Source organism: Vulpes vulpes, chromosome 5 (genome assembly GCF_048418805.1).
Source record: "Vulpes vulpes isolate BD-2025 chromosome 5, VulVul3, whole genome shotgun sequence".
NCBI classification, from domain to species: Eukaryota; Metazoa; Chordata; class Mammalia; order Carnivora; family Canidae; genus Vulpes; species Vulpes vulpes.
Window position 1 is genome coordinate 91,349,096 of NC_132784.1, and position 14,957 is coordinate 91,364,052.

At 50.0% G+C, this 14,957-nt stretch overlaps 1 protein-coding gene across 1 annotated transcript; it reads right to left on the bottom strand.

The window, feature by feature from the left end:
- Window positions 1-1,197: 1,197 nt before the first annotated feature.
- On the bottom strand, window positions 1,198-11,521 carry FMOD (fibromodulin). Its single transcript, XM_025991471.2, has 3 exons — window positions 11,187-11,521; window positions 7,509-8,496; window positions 1,198-3,026 (listed from the first exon to the last, which is right to left on the bottom strand). The coding sequence occupies exons 2-3, from the start codon at window positions 8,485-8,487 to the stop codon at window positions 2,875-2,877; spliced, it is 1,131 nt and encodes a 376-aa protein (XP_025847256.1). The 5' UTR covers window positions 8,488-8,496; window positions 11,187-11,521; the 3' UTR covers window positions 1,198-2,874.
- Window positions 11,522-14,957: the final 3,436 nt, after the last annotated feature.

Here is a 14,957-nt window from a genome sequence, read left to right on the forward strand (position 1 = left end):
ATTCTCCCGCTGCTCTATCTTGGCTGGGCTGTTCCCAGGGGCTGCTCAGAAGCCAAAGAGAGAGGCAGAGGATTCTCTTTGGTAGCTTGGCTATGAGAAGCCTTTGGCTCTGTGTGTTTCTCCGCCTGCTGCATGAGGCATCTCTGTGCTGGGTCACCAAAGCAGGTGTGCCACTGCCCCTCAAGAGTGGTTGAAGTTGTGATTTCCTTTGCATCTTTTTATCCTCCGGCACTCCATACCCCTTCCTGCCTATCTCTTGCTCCAGAGAAGAATAATCAAGTTAGTTTACTCCTGCTTAAGATGGAGTTGTAACATTTGAAATCGTCTCAGCAAAGAACTTCACAGAATGTATTAGTGAATGTATTCAGCAAGTAATATATTCAGCTCAATAAACATCAGTTGCAGGGATTTCCCCCTTTTTTTTTTTAAGATTTTATTTATTTATTCATGAGAGACACAGAAAGAAGCAGAGCCACAGGCAGAGGGAAAAGCAGGGTCCCGGCAGGCAGCCCAATGTGGGTGGGACTCCATCCCAGGACCCTGGGGTCATGCCCTGAACTGACACTCAACCTCTGAGCCACCCAGGCGTCCCACAGTGATTTCCCTATTAGAAAACAATGGATTGTCCCCCAAAGCGCCAGTCTGGTCCGCCCTCCTAACTCATGTGACATCTGCTAAGCATATGGCACCTCCAGGCTTTCCGGAGAGATTGAATGAAGGAGCGCTCTGCTGAAGGCTGTATCTTTTCCTCGTCCTGGCCCAGTGGCGCTGCACCGCCTTCTACTACCCTCAGTTCTGCACAGTGGCCAGTAGAGGGCAGAAGCAGGTAAGGCAACAATACTCAGGACCCGCCAGCCCCAGAATTCCTGGCTTGAGGAGCCAAGATTGGTGGTGGAAGAAAAATGTTAACTATGACTGGAAAAACAGCCCAGTTGTTTTTTTCTCTCCTGGGGATCAAATGGAAGGAAATGTGTAACTAGCGGGATTGAAGTTAGACTTATGGAAGAACTTCCAGAACACCAAGTTTGCTAACTAGAAATTTCATACAGGTGACTTTTTTTTTTAACACCCCCCCACATCTGCCCCAAGCAGAATAGACAAGAAAGGTGGTTCGTCCAGTCCAAGGCCAATGTGACCCATTAGGTCCCCTTAAAGTAACCCTTCTGTGTGTGCCTTAAATGACTCCATTCTTGCAGATGCAATCATAAAATAACTTTATTGGTCAGGTTAGCCACCACTCATGCTGTTCCTGTAATAGGGATCCTTTATAGAGGCATGATGGTGTTCACATGCAGATGCTTTCTGAAGAGCCTGGAGCAGAGGCAGCCTCGCCCTTCACATCAGCTCTCCTTTGTTGAAATGAGCTGGTTTGGCTTTTGTGGATTTTTGAGTCTGGAGCCAAGAACATAGTCTAGGGATCCTCCCCTTCACTTAAATATCAGTGATGGAATGGCATCTGGGCAGGGGCCAGGCTAGGGCTAGCTCTCCTCAGGCAGTCCCCGTCCCTGACCTCCCAGATGGCTCCATTCCAATGGTGCCCAAAGGAGCAGGACGCTTAGGCCCCAGGCAACATTACCTTTCAGACATGGGAAGAATGAATTGCTCTCCAGCAAAGCTATAAAGCAAAAGGCATCTTCAGTAATGAGGGTGCAGCTCAGAGATGTGAAAGCAGAGGGGTTCTTCCTCAGCACAGGCCAGATTTGGCTGCCTGGCCCAGGCTTCACAGACCCAACAAGCATCTCCAGCCAGAGCTTTCACTATGAACTATGGCCTCAGCACAAATCAATTAATAACAGCCGAACCACAGCATCCTCCTTTGGGCTAGCCAGACATGCCCAGGCCTGCTTGGAGACCATTTCTCCCATCAGGATGTAAACCTTTCTGCTTGGACAAGAGAAGAGGACCAACTACCTTTCTCATGCTTTGAGAACCACGTGCCTTGGAGGATAAAGTAAAGAGCTGCTGGGGACACACAGAGGGTGTTTGGGGCAAGGGTGGAACTCTGGGGGCTACTTCCTCAGTTCAGCTGATTCGGGATGTTTGCCACTATTATGGATGCTGATGTAAGCAAGATATGGCCTTTCCTGTTTAGAAGTCTGATCCACCTTCAAAGAACTGCCCAGTTAAAATACAGCCCTATCCACTTATCAAAGCCTAAAGTTGGTTGTGTCTTCTCTCATCAGTCCCTGAATATTGCCATCACGCTGGTGACTTCCAACCTGGTAGCTTTCAAGGAGTGAGGTTAGGGAGGTCTAGAGATGACTCTTGGGTTTCTTCTACCCCCGGACACTAGTGTGAGTTCTCTGCACAGGCCGTGGGACACATGCCCACATGCCTTGGGCTCTCATGCTTCTGCCTAAGGCACAGAAGAGGAGTCTGTGGAGCGAGGCTGAGCAGATGAGGAGGGTAAGGAGGAGGCAGTTGGGTAAGAGGTATATATTCCGAGGAGCACTGAGAGGGAGCCCAGAGTAACTGCACCACCAGCCCAGCACGCAGGAGAGCTGTCTAGCGCTGCTCACAGAGAGAGCCAGGGATTGTGGGGAAAGCACGCTATGTGCTGTTGCCCAAGGGACTTGTCAAGTTCATGACACCGGATCATTGGGAAGAACCTAGGGGTAGTGAGATTTCCAGGGATTACATCCTCTGCCACCACGTCTGTCCTGAAAAGAGAGCCACAGCTATGTCCCTCAGTAAAAGGCTGCCTGTCCCCTGATCCCACCTGACCCTGACTACAGGGAAGAAGACTACAGAGGGAGCCCGTGGACTTCTGTCACATGATCTGTCCCAGACCTTCCAGCAAAAGCCAAACCAAACCATCAAGCCAAATGCAGTGGGGCGTGGGGGCCCTCGGCCCCTGCCCTATGCAAGGGCCGCTCAGATCTCGATGAGGCTGGCAAGGCGCAGACAGAGGGGCGCGTCCACCGGCATCGCGCTGCGCTTAATCTCGTTGCCGTCCAGGCGAAGCACCTGCAGCTTGGAGAAGTTCATGACGTCCACCACGGTGCAGAAGCTGCTGATGGAGAACTCTGTGGGGACAAGGGGGAAGGGGTGCAGAAGCCTGGATCAGAGACCCGGATCCACAGGGAGGCAGGTCAGCCTCTGTGAAGCGGCTTCAACCCTTCTGGGGGGGAGCAGCGGGACTTGGCTGGGTGGGGCCATATGCCCGCCGGCACCGCGAGGGGGTAACACCAGGGCCAGAGGGGGATCGCTGCCTGCGTCTGCAGCCCTGGCCCCCGAACCACCACGCCTTTATCTGCACGGTGCTCTGCAGACCCTGGGATGTCCTTGAGTGTCCTTCCAGCCAGGATCCCATTGATAGTTTCCCTTCTGTGGGCAGCAGTGGGGAGCAGAAGGTAGTCAGAGACCAACGTTGCAGCTTCGAAGGACTTGATGGCCTTTGGAGAAGGAGGGCTTGCTGAACTTCTCTGAGAAGGAAGACTGGGGACGTGGAGGGACTTAGATCTGGAATATCTCCTGACACTCTGGCAGATAGAGAGGGTGGCAGGAAATGAAAGAGAGAAAGCCTGGGCAGGGAGACAAGTACCTCTGCGTGCAGGAGCTTTGAGGAGGTGCATGTCTCCATTCTCAGTACTGCCGAAGGAATGAGCAAGGCCCGCAGATCGGAGAAGCTGGAAAAGAGCTGCTGTGGACCTCAACAGTCAAACAGATAGTTCCCTTGCCTCCTGCATTTAATGTGAGATGGCTTACCTGACTCCTCCCCTTTTTTAAATCTCAAAAGATTTTTTGAAGCTGTTCTCCCCCTCTCCCCAAAACACATGATCTTAATGAACAAAATAGTTCTTTTGGGGTTTAACATAAATCCTCTTTTCCCTCTGGTTGTCCTCTTGGACATATCAACCACTTCTGTCTCGGGTCTACTGGGTTAGGAACTTGAAGGGAACAAACCAAGAATTCAGCTAAAACTCCAGCAGGGATGCCGCAAGTCACCACGAAGGGGTGCCTGAGGGCCGCCAGAAAACTGGCCTCTGCCTGGGGGGGAGGGGGGGGGGCGGGGGCTCCAGGTGAAGTCACCTGTTGGGTCTTGGTGGGATATACTTTGAGGGCTGTCACTACATTGGGCAGACCCAGAGCTTGCATTTGGTTCCACCGGAGGCATTCCTCAGCCTACCCGGGTGGTCGGGAGGACTAAGAGGAGCGGGAGGAGGATGGTTTTCTGACTCTTTTCCTGGGAGCACTATGTCTGGCCTCAATGAGGTTGCGGTTACCTGTGAAAGGGAAGGTTGCGAGGAAGACGGTGTGGGGAGCTTAAATAGGCTGGCCAGGAAAGTGCTTTGCCATAGCACTAACACTTGTTTTCAGTCTCTCCCAAGAACTGACCAAGAGGAAATGCGGCAAGGCTGCAACCCATTAACTTGTACTGCAACAAAGACACAAAGTCCAGCCCTGAAGAATAATAAGATACAGGGCTGGGGAGAGGGGAGAGGCTGGGAAATGCCCTTCTGTGGATGGCATTCAGTTGCAGGGTGGGAAGGGTAGGAAGGGAGACACGTGGGGACAGGGGTGGGGTGTGGTGGGGGTGGTGGAGATCTTGTGGACACTTTTGGACATCTCCTTTCTGGTCCCAGGAAGTAGATTAAGTGGACTCTGAATGGTCAGATTGGGCGCAGAGTTTAGGCTGGGGGTGCACCTGGGGTGGCCACAGAGAAGGATAGAGTGGAATGGGCTGGGGAGAAGTCAGGTAGTTTGGCTTAGAGATCACTTCCAAATCTACTGGGGACTGTACCAGATTGATTCTCTACCCCAGCCTCGGGCTCTCAGAGCATCTGCTAAAATCCTGGATCCCTGCACACTTATATAAATACAGGGAATACCTAAGGACTGCCAGACACACCAAGTACGTGGAGTCTATCCACACAGCAGATGCACGGTGCCCCGAGTTTGTCTTCCCCAAGCTCAAGGAAAGGACAGGGCTTCTGCTTGGAGACTCTGGAGGACATTTTCCAGGCCAGATTAAATACTGACATAAGTCTTTCCAAATTCCTCCTGGAGTACCCACCCTGCTCCCTTGAATGAATAACATTCTGAGCTGTCTTCCCTTGCTGTTGCCAGGCTGGAAAATCTGAGGGAGATCCTAATGGAAGAGGGAAGGGGGAGGGAGGGCTTTATTCCCCAGCACACCCTTTAGTTTCTGTCCTCCATGTAGCTCCTCCCCCAGATTTACTTGGGTCCCACCCACCCCCACCCCCATCCCTGCAACTGACTGTGGGAGGGTGCCCTGGGAGAGGGGGGTCAAACTCAGGGCACTGTCCTTCCTGCTGATAGTCTGAATCAGAGAGGTATTCCTCATGTTCTCAGCCAGAAACACCTGGTGCCAGGTCCTCACACGTTGAAGGCTTGTATTCAGGGTTCTACCTACACAGGTAGGTACCTGGAGAGATGACTGCTCCCTTTCAGTGTCTCCATCTCCGCAATGCAAAGAGTAAAGCAAAACGAAAGTATGACTGTCAACTTCCAAGTGGCAATGAGAGGAAGAAGCTGGTAACTGTTATCATCTACTGCTTTTCAGTTATGTGCCCAGCCCTAGACCAAGCACCTCACATGTCTTAGTTTGCTAATTTAAGACAAATTAAATGCAAGAATTGGTATTATTTTCCCTCAAAAGAAGACTGGCAGAGAGACTAAATGATAACTAGATTAGGGGATTTGGCTTAAATGATACAAGAAGGGATTTGAGGGAGACACTGAACATTTTTAAGTTGTTTGACTTAATAGAGAGCTTTCTCATCAGACCTTGGTCCACTTAACTGAAGTGGTTTGATCTTCCACAGAGCTTTGGGAATGGGTGGACCAGCTTGTATCTGAATGGCAGATGTGCTCTGTGGAAGGCAGAGGGTGACAGGGTGCTGTGATGGAGCCCTTTCCACCCCAACTTTCTCAGACTACATATAATCAGGCAATAACTAATGGGTTCTCTCCCTTGGCAGCTGCTCTTTGCTGTCACATTTTCAGGGTCAAACATGACACATAATATGACATTTCTGATGTGGCAGTCCTTCTGGATTCAGAGTGGGGTGGCAAGTGACTTCTGGGTGGGATGATGGACAGCCACGAGTAAATGTCAAACCTTTTGTAGCACGCGACATCTCAGAGACGTCTCAGAGAGCTGGCCTACTCAGGAAAAGAAGAATCCTCCCTCCCCCAAAGAGAGACACTTTACAAATTAAACAGTCGTGTGCCCATGATGGTGTCTTGGGCTTCAAAGCAGAGGACCAGATAGCTCCTCACCTCGCCTGGCCTGCTGTCGACCTCTGGGCCTGGGTGCCTCTTTCCCTCACAGGGCTATCCAGCCCATTAGCATGTTGCCAAATGACTAATCTGTTCCCTGAGCATGGGGAGCAAAAGGACAGAGAGAGAGGGATGAAAGCTCAGTCCCTATCTGGGCTTTGATGGCTGGTTTGCTCACAGCAGGCTCTGCTTCAAAGCCCTTTGCCAATGGTGGGTAGTGAGTCCTTTCCCAAGGAAGGGGGTACTTTGCTGACTGGAGGAAGCCTCGGGACCTATGAGCTGGGATTCCAACATCAGAGGCCCTGGGATAATGTAAGCACTTTCTGAACCTGAGATCCTGACACGGATCCTGAAGAGCAACTAGATAATTCTATCTGAAATGAATATTTTAGTCATAAGAGGGAGAGATGTAGCCCTTTGGATTCCTGTAGGCATTTACTGGGAAGTGCTTGGAAAACAAGAGGCCTGTGTCCTTGAGCCTTCTACCCCCACTCCCACCCTGGAGCTTGTGGTGATAGGGCCCCTGTGACCCTAGGGGAACCTTTGCTCCCCCACCAGGGGTTCCTTGTACTCCAGGGAGAACTGACCAGAACAAGTACCTCATTCAGCTCACAGAGGTCACATGTTCTTATCCAACAGTTGTTATGTTCAAAAAATAAACAGCCAAAAACAAGATGGGCTGTGGAGGCAGGCGTAAAGCACATGTGGAAGCAGAGAGCTCATCCTCGTCTGGATCAGTAGTACAAATGCTATGGTTTCTTCACAGCCCACCTTCCTCCCAAGATGGACCCTAGAAGTCCTAAATCCCCCTCTCCATGAACTGCTCTCATCCAAACCTCTGCACACTTCCCTCTTGTTGCTCTCAACATATGACACACAGGGACAGGGGCTGTCCCCTACTGACCTATTCAGTGACTGGTTCCTGTGTGGCACTTCCAATCCCTAGAATGGCTTTGTCCCTTTCCCTTTCCTTTGGCCCACACTCACTTATCTCTCAAGGCTTACCTCTTCTGGAATGACTTCTTCCAGGCCACCCCACCCCCTACTGAATTTTCCCAGCACTGCTGTTTGGTCTAGGGACATGCCACTTAGTACCTCTTGTACAGGGGGAGAGCTTGGGTTGCAGATTGCTTCATCAGTGCTCTTTGGTTCCCTATGTCTATGGCTTTTGTATTGCTGCTAGCACTCAGAATAGGGTTTTGTTTTTTTTTTTCCCAATGAAACTGACAGCTACTCCCCACTTTCCTTTGTCAGTGTCTCACCATTGATCCTATTGCCTTGGAGGTAGAGATTCTCCAGGTTGGTGTTGACTGGGGGGATCTTCTGCAGCTGGTTATAGGAGAGGTCAAGCTCCAGGAGACTGCTGGAGTTGAAGGTGTTAGAGGCCAGGCCATTGTTGGTGAGACTGTTGTGGGACAGCCGCACATACAGCAGCTTGGGTGACCCCCGGAAGTAGCTGTCAGGGACCGAGTAGACATTGTTGTGCTCCAAGTACAGCTGCTCCAGGGCTGAGGGCAGGCCATCAGGCACCTTCCGCAGGTGGTTGTAACTCAGATCCAGCAAGATCAGGGACCGGAGGCCCCTCATTGCACTGCCCACCTCCTGGATCTCATTGTGTTGGAGGTACAATGCTGTGAGGTTCTCCAGACCCTCTAGAGCATTGTTGGGGACCCTCGAGATCTGGTTGTGGTCGAGATGGAGCTCCTTCAGCGATCGCGGCAGCGGGCCAGGCATCCGGGTCAGGTTGTTGTGGTCTAGGTACAGCCTCTCCAGGTGCCTCAGCTTGGAGAAGATCTTCCTGCCCACCTTATCACTGGTGATCTGGTTGCCGTGGAGAGCAATCCAGAGCAGCCCCGTGGCATTGTCGAAGACACCTTCCTGGATAGACGAGATCTGGTTGTTCTGGAAGTAGGCGTACTTTATGCGGGAAGGGACGAAGGGCAGATACTTGAGGTTGCGGTTGTCACAGTACATGGCTGTGGGGAAGTTGGGTGGACAGTCGCATTCCTGGGGGCAATCTCGGGGCTCTGGCGGGGGTGGAGAGCCATAGGCATAGGCAGGGCCTTCCTCCACCCCATAGGGGTAAGGCTCATATGGCTCATAGGGGTAAGGGTCATAGGGATCATAATAGGAGGACTGCTGGCTGCGGAGGTAGTGGAACCACCAAAGGGGGTCTTCATCATACTGGGCCCAGGACAGGGTGCAGAGCCCGGCCAGCAGCAGGAGGGAGGCCCACTGCATTTTGTCTCTCTGCAAGAAGGGAGAGAGAACAGAGCAAGCAGGCATGAGTGAGACAGTAGGGAGGCAGGGAGGCAGGGAAACGGGGAGGCCAGCCTTGGGCTGTGAGCAATCAGCTCTAACATCTGCAGTAAGCCCCTGGGGGGCGGGGCGACTCTGCTCTCACTTCCTACCCGCCTTCCCCCAGCACCGGCTCAGCTCACTTGATCCGGCTGGACTGTGTCTACCTGGGGGAGGCAGGTGCATTCTACCTTGCTCATAGAGTCACAGAAACAGAGCCTTCCAGACTAGAAGGAACTTGAATGGGGGGCACTGCATTTCTTTCAAGAGGCAGGTCCTTAGGAGCCTCTAGCAACCTAAAGGTTCTGTGGAGGGACCTGGTGAGTCCACCACAATCATGCCCGTGGCGGTGGTGGGTGCTCTTCAGGCCTGAATTCACATTCAGTTTGAACTCCCCAGGGATATAATATTTTCCAAGAGTCCAAAGAAAAAGCTCTCTGGTTCTCTCCATGTTTGTGGGAAACCTCCAGAAGCATTTTGAGACCTCAAAGGGGGAGGATCTGAACTACACCTAGAAGATCTTTTGGTCTCTTGGGCAAGCTGGGGGTTTCTGGTTTCTGGTCTCTGGGGAGGGGTGTGGGCTGTCTGCAGTCCCCACAAGGCTTGGGTGACCTTTCAAAGTGCCAGTGTCCATAGCAGTCTGCTGGGTGAGAAAACTCTCCGATTGGCAGTTTGTGACTATGCATGCAACCTGGCTGGCACAGGGTCTTCATGTCATAGCTACAGTCCTCTCCAGATTGGGGACACTGGCACCAGGTACGACACTGGTCTTCTAGGATGGGTTCTGAGTGTGTGGAATCTGAGTCCATGCACTCGGGATCTCTTGTATAGTATCTACTAAAGTGTGTTAGCTTCCCTCATGCTCCACCATAGACATTATGCTAGAGCCATGTGGAGCCCAGAGAAATGAATGAAGAATGCTGAAAAATGGAATAGGGATTGAAGAAAGTTGTGTATATCTAAGAGAATGTGGCTTTGGAATGGGCTTCTGGCATCTCTCATTCTGAGCTATCTATGATGACATCTGGATTACCAGCCCCCATGACTACCCCCCTCTCTCCGCCAGTGCCAGGCAACCTGTTGCCTTGAGCTTGTATGCTAGCGAGATGAGAACAGGGCAGGCTTGGAGAGAAATGTGGGTTTGGTGTGTTCTGGGAGGGAAACTGAAGATATGGAAGATGAGGGACCCTACTGGTCACCCTACTCTGAATACCTATAGCCAATGCACTGGATAGCCCTTGTAAGCAATGGGAACTTTCCAGAGGTAAGAGATTCACCCTTGGGCAGAGGAACCTTAGAACCTTTCTTGGTCCTGGAAGGGTCACAAATATCCCTCACACTGCTATTAGGCCTCCTCAAGTTGGCAACTGGAGACAGAAGAAAGAAATCTAAAAGTCAGCATCAAATCCAATGAACTGATGGGAAAGACCCTGACTGTGTCACTCAATCTAGTCACCTTCTGCAACCATCCCTCCCAGGCCCCAGACCTCTCTATTTCCTAAAAGTGATGCCCATAGGCCTCCTTCATTCCATTAGCCTCTGGGCTGCAGAGGAGAGCCACCTGGCTCATCCTCAAGCAGCCTCAGGCCTTGGACAAAGAGCCCACAGTGTTTCTGAGAAGCCAACCCAACTGCCCACTGCCTGGGCACCCTGGCTGGGCACTGGCTCTGGCCAGGAGAAAAGATAGATGGAGCAGCCCACTGCCAACAGCGCATTTTTCCATGCACAGCCTTAGGCTGCTGCAGGGCCAAGGTAGCTGTCTGGAGGCTGGCACAGTGAGCCTCTGTCTCCATTTTTCCTTCCAGACTGAGCATCTTGGCAGACGAGATCCACCTTCCTCTTCAAGATCTAGCTTTCCAGGGGCTGTGCATCCTACCCACTTTGGCCTCTCCTTAGGAGCCATGGCTGCTAAGAGAGCTGGGTGGGGAGCTTCTGCCTCTCTTCCCTTCTGTCTCTTAGCAGTGTTGCTCCAGGGTTGTATACTTTTAAATCCCCCTGCCCACCCTAATAGTAGAGACCTTCCTGGTACTCCATGAGTCTTAGGGAGCTGACTCAGGATTTAATGCTGTTCTCTCATTCCCCCACTCTGGAGAATGATCTTTGCCTCTTACCACAGTCGAGGACATCAGACCAGAAGTCATCCTCTCAGCTGGGCTGGACCCTCCTTCATGGCTCCCTAAATGTGGTTGATTCTCAACATTTCTCTTTATTCTCTCCCTTTCATCCCAGCACACACACACTCTCTCTCTCTTTCTCTCTCTCACTGCCCCCCCATCCTTCCCCTATAACAGCACTCAGATACCATAGTCTGCCTACTGGACACACTGCAGGGCTGGGGTGGTGGGATTATGAGTATTAGCAGAACCGAGCTGGCTTCTCTAGATACCTGGTCCTTCCCTTTCTCATGCCTGAGAAGTGGAGGTCCCCCCTTCCCACAACAACCAGAAAGGAACTGTAGGACAGGGCTAACACATTCCCTCCTCCCCCATGCCTGTCTGCAGTATCCTGGCGTCATGGCCCAGATGGGAGCATGAGGAATGACTCCCCCCTGCCAGCCCCTCTCCCCATGCTCGAGCTCTTTCTTTTTCTCCCGTTATGGAACTACAAGGGACTAAAAATTTAAGTAAAATGACTAAACTTACCTCCAGTTGAACCTTTCAGAGAGTGACCACGTCCCTCTGTCTGGCCTCCTTGGGTTGGAGAACGTGTGAGAGAGAGAGAGAGAGACAGAGACAGAGTGTCTACTGAGAGTGTGCGGGTCTGTGCCAGGCCAGGGTCCCGCCCCCAAATTCCTGATCAAATATTGTGAAGAGAGGGACCGAGGAGACTTTTTCGGCTCTGCTGCAGGGGCGGAGCTCACACTCCACCAGGCAAAATCCTTCAGTCCTGACTTAGAAAAACCACCTTCTTTCCACTCACTGATCTTCCCTAAAGCATTGGCAGCTCTGAGTGTCTTTCTGCTGAATGGGTTAGTGGCATCCTAGAAGGTATTTGCACAGCTTCTTACCAAGTGCCTGGATTTCTCATTTAACCCACAAAGGCAGATGCAGGGCTGGGGAGGCCCAGGATTTGGGAAGAGCCATCTTAATTCTTTCAGCAACCCCCTGTGTCCTCCCCAGAGACCCAGGACTACTCTGGCCTTTTTGGCTCCCCCTCCATGCCAGTGGTTACTGCATGAGAGGGCATGACACAGGACAGCTGGCTCTGGCTCTGGTTGCATCCCTTATCGGTGTAGACTCATCTGGGCAAGGTTTCTTTCCTTCACTGGAATTAATGGAAAGGAAGGGGAGCTCACGTTTGTGATCACCTATTATGCACTACCACCACACACTTTCATATAATCCCCTGGCAACCATTCTATTGTCTTTATGAATTTGACTCCTCTAGAAACCTCGCATAAATGGAGTTGTACAGCGTTTGTCTTTTTGTGACTGGTACTTAGCATAATGTTCTTCAAATCCATCTGTTGTAGCGTGCAGCAGAATTCCCTTCCTACAACATTCTACTGTATGTGTAGACCACATTTTGTTTATCTGTTCATCTGCTGACGGACATTTGGGTTGTTTTCACCTCTTGGCTGTCGTAAATAACACCGCTATGAACATGAGTGTACAAATGTCATTTTGAGACCCTGCTTTTAATTGTTTTGGATATATGCTCAAAAGTGGAATTGCTGGATCATACAGTAATTCTATGTTTAATTTTTTAAACCACCATACTATTTTCCATAGTAGGTGAGAATGCCAACAGGGCACAAAGGTTCAAGTTTGAAACACTCCTTATTTAAAAACAAAACAAAACAAAACAACTGAGAAAGGCTCAGATTTGAATCTGAAGAATTTAGAGGTGTGAAGGCAGATGCAACTTTTGGTTGCTCCAAAAGTTCTGAACTGTGTAGGCCATCAGAAAGGTCCTTGTTAGAAATCCATTCTTCTCAGGACTTCTGAAGAGTCTTTTAAAAGATTAAACATAATGAATGGGTATTTGCTGACCACTTGCTATAAACTAAGTGGTTTAACTCATGTTATCTCATTTAATGGCCACAGTAGGTACTTTGCATTAAAAATAGAGGCACAAAGATATGGTGTGACTAGCCAGAAAGTGGTAAAACAAGGATTTGGTTTTTTGGTTTTGGTTTTTAGGGTTTGTTGTTGTTGTTAAGATTTTATTTATTTATTCATGAGAGACACAGAGAAAGAGAGAGAGAGAGAGAGAGAGAGAGAGGCAGAGACTCAGGCAGAGGGAGAAGCAGGCTCCATGCAGGGACCCTGATGTGGGACTCAATGCCAGGACTCCAGGATCACGCCCTGGGCAGAAGGCAGGCACTAAACTGCTAAGCCACCCAGGTATCCCCTAAAACAAGAATTTGAATCTTGAGCTGCATAACTCTAAAGACTTTCTCACAACAAAAGACCAGAGGACTGATGGAGTGGAGAGGGCGATGACTATCCTGATAATGCACTTGGATTCAATTCATACTGAACCCAACTAATTAGAGTGGCCCAATCTGCAGGAATCTGGGGACAGGGCATGGTAACAGTGAGAGGGAGCTGAGATACAGGACTTCTCTTTCCAAACCCAGACATATTTTATTTCAGTTTAATAAATGTGAGCATCTACTTTGTGCCTGGCATGATCTTTAGTATAAGGGATGCAAAGAAGGTTCCAGTATAATGCCTGCTCAAAATAAAGCAGAAGCCTTTGCAGCACACTCTGATTCCATGAGTGAGACAGAGTGGTCTCAATGTGAAGATGGTTGTCAATAACGCACAGATAACCTTCTCATCATTTTGAGTCCAGAAAGTAGTCACTTTTCAAAGGAAGACACTGGTTTTGGCAATAGGGCCCAAGATAGATGGGCCCTAGATAGCCAGACACATCTGCCCACCGGGTGCAGATGTATATATATATATATATATATATATATATATATATTTTTTTTTTTTAATTGCAACATGCTGAATTATACTGAATTTACTAACAGTGAAAGTCAGGGGAGGCTGAGGACCAACCATTGACTGGGATCCTTCCTAAAGCAGCTCCACCCCAAAAGGCAGTATCTCCATGTGTTTTGTTGATCATTTCTAAAGCAGAGATTGTACCACATCTTTAATTATCTATCCTGTTTCAAGGTAGGCTTGGAAGGAATAAAGAAGGGATGACTGGGACCAGGCCAGGGGGCAACTTCCAGGGGATGACCCACTGTTCAGAGATCCCACCGTCTATGGACTCTAATCTCCATTTTGACTACTACTGCTCTGTTTGTCTGGGTCCTGGATCCAGGCCCTCAGAGCTTGGCTGAAATATGGAAAACCAAGTAGGGGATACTGATGTTCTCCAGATTGCTGAGGGAGTCCACATGTGAAAGGGGTTCATTTGGGACACGGGTGCTTTTCGGGAGGTGTCAAGCCAGCACTGCCCAGTCACCAGACTACAAACAAACTAAAAAGAGACGCTCTGTTATTCATTTATGTAACCCCTAACCCCAGCTGGGCATTCAATGCTTTGTGCTTAGTAGGTAATCAGTAAAGTATTCTGGAATGAATGGTATTTTGGGCTCCCTACAGAGTCAGCCTGTCTTCAGTACCCAAAGCCCCAGGGCATAACCAGCACCAACAAGGCCAGGAAAACCATTTGGCCTTCAAGCCTATTTGACTTTCCAGGGGTGCAAGCCACTGGTATTTCCTCCCCACCCCAAAAAGTACAGGTTAGACCAGAACCACTAGGCAAAGCTGATTGTCTCTGATGTTGGACCCACCCTGTCTGGAAAGGATGAGATGTCTTCTGACTCAAATTCCTACTGGAATTCAAAGACACAGTGACGCTTTGGTGGTCACCACCCCTTCCTCTTTCTCTCCCTTAGGACCCAATACCCCTGATTTTTATAACACAGCCTCTGATCCTAAACAACCAGGGATGGTGGCGATAAGAGTGGAAATCCAGGGGTAGCCCCGGTGGCCCAGAGGTTTAGTGCCACCTTCGGCCCGGGGTTGTGATCCTGGAGAACCGGGATCGAGTCCCATATTGGGTTCTGTGCATGGAGTCAGCTTCTCCCTCTGCCTCTCTGTCTCTGTCTCTGTCTCTGTCTCTCTCTCTGTGTGTCTGTCATGAATAAATAAAATCTTAAAAAAAAAAAAAGAGTGGAAATCCACCCAAACAGGATTAGTAAATTGAATATAAAGAGGTCAGTAGAAAGATGATCATGGTGAATAAAATCCAGGCTCTACTCCTGGCCCATCCTGAAAACTCCTGATGCCAGTGAGGGATTATTTACTAGTCTGATGCTTTGATGGAAAGTTTGAGCTACCCTGGCACCCAATAGTAGTGTCCCAAAGTTTCAAAGGGAGATGCTTCTCCTTATTCCCTTGGCATTGAAGGGTCATTAGAACTCACCATGGAGAGTCTCTTCTTTC

Excerpts from the sequence above, each read along its gene's own strand:
- FMOD (XM_025991471.2), bottom strand. The coding sequence starts at position 8,487 with ATGCAGTGGGCCTCCCTCCTGCTGCTGGCCGGGCTCTGCACCCTGTCC. Across the intron at positions 3,027-7,508 it reads CCAAGGCAATAGGATCAATG|AGTTCTCCATCAGCAGCTTC; the intron begins GTGAGACACTGA and ends TTGTCCCCACAG.